This window comes from Trichechus manatus, unplaced genomic scaffold (assembly GCF_000243295.1).
Source record: "Trichechus manatus latirostris isolate Lorelei unplaced genomic scaffold, TriManLat1.0 scaffold00028, whole genome shotgun sequence".
Lineage (NCBI taxonomy): Eukaryota > Metazoa > Chordata > Mammalia > Sirenia > Trichechidae > Trichechus > Trichechus manatus.
The window spans coordinates 13,846,645-13,853,047 of NW_004443964.1; the positions used below are offsets into that span (position 1 = coordinate 13,846,645).

At 41.6% G+C, this 6,403-nt stretch overlaps 1 protein-coding gene across 1 annotated transcript in view; it reads right to left on the minus strand.

Annotated features, from left to right (window-relative positions):
• Positions 1 to 8: 8 nt before the first annotated feature.
• Positions 9 to 6,403, minus strand: part of ARSG (arylsulfatase G) — an 89,779-nt gene continuing 83,384 nt past the window's right edge. Inside the window, exon 10 of the mRNA XM_023729436.1 lies at positions 9 to 1,520. Within this exon, the coding sequence (XP_023585204.1) occupies positions 1,102 to 1,520 (419 nt within the window). The 3' untranslated portion in view covers positions 9 to 1,101. The remainder of the gene's footprint in view (positions 1,521 to 6,403) is intronic.

Here is a 6,403-nt window from a genome sequence, read left to right on the forward strand (position 1 = left end):
CTGCCCAGTCCTGCGCCACCTTCACGATCGGTGGCGTGTTCAAGTCGTTGGTTGCAGCCACTGTGTATTTTGAGTGCCTTCCAACCTAGGGGGCTTCATCTTCCAGCACTATATCGGACAGCATTCTAGAAACAAATCTAACTTTGTCTGTCTAGATCGTTGCTACTCAAAGGGCCCTTCCTACCCCTCCCTCCCCACCAGCTTGCTAGACATGCAGGCTCTCGGGCCTTATCCCAGACCAGCTGAATCAGGATCTACATTTTCACAAGATCCCCAGGTGATTTGTAGGCATATTAAAGATGGAGATGTGCTGTTCCTGATATCGGTTGGAATGAATTGGTGCTAAAATGGCCAGCGAAACTGGGGACATAACGAGGAAACTAACATGTATTGAGAGCCTGTCTGTGTCAGGTAATATGCCCGCCATGTTCATTCACTGCCTTATTTAACCCTCAGAATCGGCTTGCAAGGTAGTTACTAATGAAACTAAAAGTCTGAGAGGTTAAACTGCCCAAGTTCAAAGGCTGGGGTTTGAACCCGAGTCTGACTCCAAAGCCTGCGTGCTTTCCGTTACACACGCTGACTGCTCCAGGCCGGCTAGGCTCAGCTGTCGTCTGTAGCTGGTTAGGGCACAGCCAGCATGGAGAAGGGGTGGTGTGGAGTACGCAAAGGGGTGGCTGCAAAACAAAATTCTGAGACATATTTTTAAAGCTTACGTAACCATTGTTAGTTGCCACTGAGTCAGGATTAGAATCTGGCTGTTAAGGCAGTCCCAAACATTGTCTGGTCCTGTGCTATCTTCCAGCACTACGGACAGTATTCTGTTGTGATCCTTAGGGTTTTCACTGGTTAATATTCAGAAGTAGATCACCAGGCCTTTCTTCCTACTCTGTCTTAGTCTGGAAGCTCTGCTGAAACCTGTCCACCATGGGTGACCCTGCTGGTATTTGAAATACTGGTGACATAGCTTCCACACAAGCCACCGCAGAAGGACAAACTGACAGACGAGTGGTGTAACTGTAGAGAGGGTAAAACCGAAGCTTGGAAATGAGCCAGCCCCATCCACCTTCCCAATATCCCTCCTGTGGACAAATCCGTGTGTTACGTGGTTTGGCAGCGGCAGGCCATTCGGTAGGGATTACAGCAGGGAGCTACTGAAGGATCCTGAGTGTAATCCGCGCTGGAGGTGTTGTCCTCAGAAATGTCCTGAAGGACATCTGCAAGAACCCTTCTGACCTGGGGCAGTACGGTCTGGTATTCGGTACCACCTCTTTCTAGAGGCACGTCTTCAGCACTATCGTCTTCTAGATTAAAAATAAGCGGAAGCTCGTGGTGCTGCTCAGGGCCGACGCTCCCATCACAGGCTTTCGCTCCACCTAGAGAAGATGACAACGAATAACTCATTAACCCCAACTTCGGCCCTATGTTGTAAACAGCAGGGCTGCGGTCGATTATAGATGAGTTCACCCGTGCCAGATCTTGAACATTCAAGTGACCGCTCTCCCGGGCAAAGAAATTACCTCAGGAGTATCTGCTCATTCTAAAGATGTTCCTGTGGCCCAAAACGATTTTGGAATTCTTGGAACTTGCCTTCAGAGCCAGTAGAACATTCATTCAAATATCTTTAATCTCTGCCCTTTGGAAGGAAATTTGATTTGTTAGAGTTCTTTTTTCCTGTATACTGAAAGGAATTCAGTCTGGCGAATGACACAGGAAGGCATCGCACTTTAGGTTGAGGATGAAACTCTTGTATGAATTAGAACCTGGCAGCCGCCGAAAGAAGTGACTAAAAGGTCTGGAGTGATGGCGGCATCCTTGGCTCTCAGTGATTTATTTTGTTTTTTTTTTGGTCTTTTCCATACAAACAATATGCAGATGTCTGACAGAAATGAACATAACTGAATAAACAAAAGGAATTAAAGCAAAGGATGTTGTTAGGTGCCATCAAGTCAATGTTTGACTCACAGTGACCCCACGTGACAGAGTAAACCTGCCCCATAAGGTTTTCTAGGCTGTAATCGTTATGGGAGCAGATCGCCAGGTCTTTCTCCTGTGGAGCTGCTGGATGGGTTCGAACTACCAACCTTTCAGTTAGCAGCCGAACACTTAACTGTTGTGCCACCAGGGCTCCTTAAGCAAAGAATAGCCCTCAGAAATACAGGAGTTCCTAAATGCCTAGAAAAAATAACCTGGCCACGCAGAAATTGGAAGGGAATTAATCTTTTGAAAGAAAACCTTTAAAAGGTTTTTCCCTTGGGGCACTCTCCAGTCTGTGCATCATGGAGTAACTAGAACTCAAGCAGAAAGCTAGGTCTCTTTAGATTCAGGCAACATAGGACAGAGTTGAGGGCTGCCACAGTAGATAAAAACTCAGGGAAATCTTGGAGAGGGAAGAGACATACAGGAGAAGCCCCCAGATCTGCATATAAACTCCCTTCAGATTCTTGACTGACACCTGAAGTGTACATGCTCAAGGGAGATTCCAGGAAGCCTCAAAAAGCAGCAGGGTGAAAGCCCTGGTGGCGCTGTGGTTAAGAGCTTGGCTGTTAACCAGAAGGTCCGCAGTTTGAATCCACTAGCTGGTCCGAGGAAACCCTATGGGGCAGTTCTACTCTGGCAATGGATTTTAGCAGGTTGAAATAGCTCAGAAGCTGTTTCTGCTGCTTCCCACTGCAGAACAGTATAGTTCAGAGTGTGAGCTCCATTAATTAAATTGAGAAGCTTGAGATATACCTCAGACTTGCCACTGAAGTCCCAAAAGGTCTATGCTAGAAGACCATGGCCCAGGACTAAGGGATTTGCCCCAAGACTAAGGGGTTTGCCCTAAGATTAATGGCAAAATCTGAAAGAGACTAGTCCTAACAAAGTAAGAGCAAGTCTCCACAAGTTCAAGGGACTCAGCTAGCAATCTAACTAAAAGTCAATGAATGCTCTGCAGAGTCAGATAACAGAAACCAGATGAATATATCATCTACAATGTCCAGTTTACAATTAAAACACACACACACAAACTACTAAATATACAAAGAAACAGGAAAATGTGTCCCATATCAAGAAAGAACGAAACTGACTCAGAGATGGTCCAGATGTTGGAATTAGCAGAGAAGAAGCTAGAGCAGCTACTGTAAGTATGTCTAAGGACTTCGAGGGAAAAACATCATGGTGGGTAAACAGATAGGGAGTCTTAGCAGAGATTTGGAAACTATAAAAAATAACCAAAATGGAAATTCTAGAACTGAAATATAAGATACAGGATGAAAAAAATCATTGAATGGATTTAGCAGATACCTACAACAAAATTAAATTAGAAATTACGAAAATAAGATAGAAACGCCCCCCATTTGGAAATTAAATAACACATTTCCAAATAACCTATGGGTCAAAGAAGAAATTAGAACAGAAGTTTTAAAATATTTCCACCTGAATGATAATGGAAATAAAACATATCAGAATTGATGAGATACAGATAAAGCAGTGCTTAAAAAGGAAATTTGTAGCTATCAATGCTTATATTAGAAATAAGAAGGATATAAATTCAATTGTCTAAATTTCTAACTTAGAAAGCTAGAAAAAGGGGAGTATATCAAACCCAAAGTAAGGAAGAAATAATAGAAATAAAAGCAGAAATTAATGACATACAAACAATAAAGAAAATAAAGTCAAAAGTTGCTTCTTTGAAAAGATTAATTAAAAGGATAATGAGGAATATGAACAATTTTATGCCAGTAATTTGACAACTCAGATGAAATGGGCAAATTCTTTGAAAATACGACTTATCAAAGCTAGTATAAGAAGAAATAAAAAATCTGAATACCCCTATACCTACTAAAGAAATTAGATTTACAATCAAAAACTTTTCTACCAAGAAATCTCCAGGTCCAGACAGTTTCACTGGGGAAAATTCAACGAAACATTTAAGAAAGAAAGAATACCCATCTTATACAAACTATTTGAGAAAATAGAAAAAAGAACACTTCCTAACTCATTTTATAAGGTCAGCAAAACCCTGCTATCAAACCCTGGCATAGACATTACAAGAAAGGAAAATTATAGACCAATACTCTGATGAACACGGATGCAACAATTTTAAACACAATCTTGGCAAATCAAATCCAGCAATGTATAAAAATAATATGTCATGACTAAGTGGGGTTTACCCAGGAATGCAAAGTTGGTTTAACTTTTGAAAATCAATCAATGTAATTCACAGCATTAAGAGAGTATATGCAGGTCTAGGCTGGAGTTTGAACCTGAGTCTGACTCCAAAGCCAGTGTGTTTTCCATTACACATGCTGACTGCTCCAGGCCGGCTTAGCTCAGCTATTGTCCGTAGCTGGCAAAGCCAGCATGGAGAAGGGGTGGTGTGGAGTATGCAAAGGGGTGGCTTTGAAACAAATTTTGAGATACATTTTTTAAGCATATATAACTGTTGTTAGTTGCCATTGAGTCAGGATTAGAATCTGGCTATTAAAGCAGTCCCAAATGTCCGGTTCTGTGCTATCTGCATTTCACTGTGTGTAAACTATTGTCTTAGTTATTGAAAAAAAAAAAAAAAGGAAAAACAATAAGGTACCTTAATTCTAGGCCACACACCAAAACAGACTAGCTGTCTTTTAAGGCCGCTCCTAGTTCATGTACGGAGTTCCTGGGTGGTGCAAACGATTAATGTACTAGGCTGTTAACCCAAAAGTTGACGGTTCAAGTCCATCCATGGGCACCTTGGAAGAAAGCCTGGTGATCTACTTCCCAAAAAATCAGCTATTGAAAACCCTAGCGAGCACAGTTCTACTCTGACACACATGAGGTCACCATGAGTTGGAATCCCCTCAATAGCAACTGGTATAACTGGTATAGTTCATGACCATAAAATCATATCCTCATCATAGAAGAACACACATCTTTCTTTAATATGTTGTTGTTGTTAGGTGCCATCGAGTTGGTTATGACTCATAGAGACTCTACACACAACAGAACACAACACTGCCTGGTCCGGTGCCATCCTCACAATCGTTGTTATGCTTGAGCCCATTGTTGCAGCCACTGTATCAATCCATCTCATTGAGGATTTTCCTCTTTTTCAATGACCCTCTACCTTATCAAGCATGATGTCCTTCTCCAGGGAATGGTCCCTCCTGATAACAAGTCCAAAGTACATGAGACGAAGTCTCGCCATCCTCGCTTCCAAGGAGCACTCTGGCTGTACTTCCTCCAAGACAGACTTGTTCATTCTACTGGCAGTCCATGGTATATTCAATATTCTTCACCAACACCGTAATTCAAAGGCATCAATTCTTGTTTGGTCTTCCTTATTCATTGTCCAGCTTTCGCATGCATATGAGGCAATTGCAAATATCATGGCTTGGGGTCAGGCACACCTTAGTCCTCAAAGTGATGTCTTTGCTTTTTAACATTTTAAACACATCGTTTGCAGAAGATTTGCCCAATGCAATATGTCATGTTGCTTCCGTGGGCGCTAACTGTGGATCCAAGTAAAATGAAATCCTTGACAACTTCAATATTTTCTCTATTTATCATGATGTTGCTTATCAGTCCACTTGTGAGGACTTTTGTTTTCTTTATGTTAAGATGTAATCCATACTAAAGGCTGAAGTTTTTGATCTGCATGAGTAAGTGCTTCAAGTCTTCTTAGCTTTCAGCAAGCAAGGCTGTGTCATCTGCATATCACAGGTTGTTAATGAGTCTTCCTCCAATCCTGATAAACCTCATTCTTCTTCATATAGTCCAGCTTCTCAGATTATTTGCTCAGCATACAGATTGACTAAGTATGGGGAAAGGATACAACCCTGACACACACCTTTCCTAATTTCAAACCACGCAGTATCCCCTTGTTCTGTTGAAATGACTGCCTCTTTGTCTATGTATAGGTTCCTCGTGAGCACAATTAAGTGTTCTGGAATTCCTATTCTTCACATTGTTATCCATAATTTGTTATGATCCACACAGTCAAATGCCTTTGCATAGTCAATAAAACACAGGTAAACATCTTTGTGGCGTTCTCTGCTTTCAGCCAAGATCCATCTAACATCAGCAATGATATCCCTCATTCCACATCCTCTTCTGAATGTGGCTTGAATTTCTGGCAGTTCCCTATCGATGTACTGCTGCAACCATTTTTTAATTATCTTCAGCAAATTTTTACTTGCATGTGATATTAATGATATTGTTCAATAATTTCTGCATTCTGTTGGATCACCTTTCTTTGGAATGAGTACAAATATGGATCTCTTCCAGTCAGTTGGCCAGGAAGCTGTCTTCTAAATTTCTTGGCATAAATGAATGACCACCTCCAGCACTGCATCCATTTGTTGAAACATCTCAATTTGTATTCCATCAATTCCTGGAGACTAGTTTTTTGCCAATGCCTTTAGTGCAGCTTGGACTT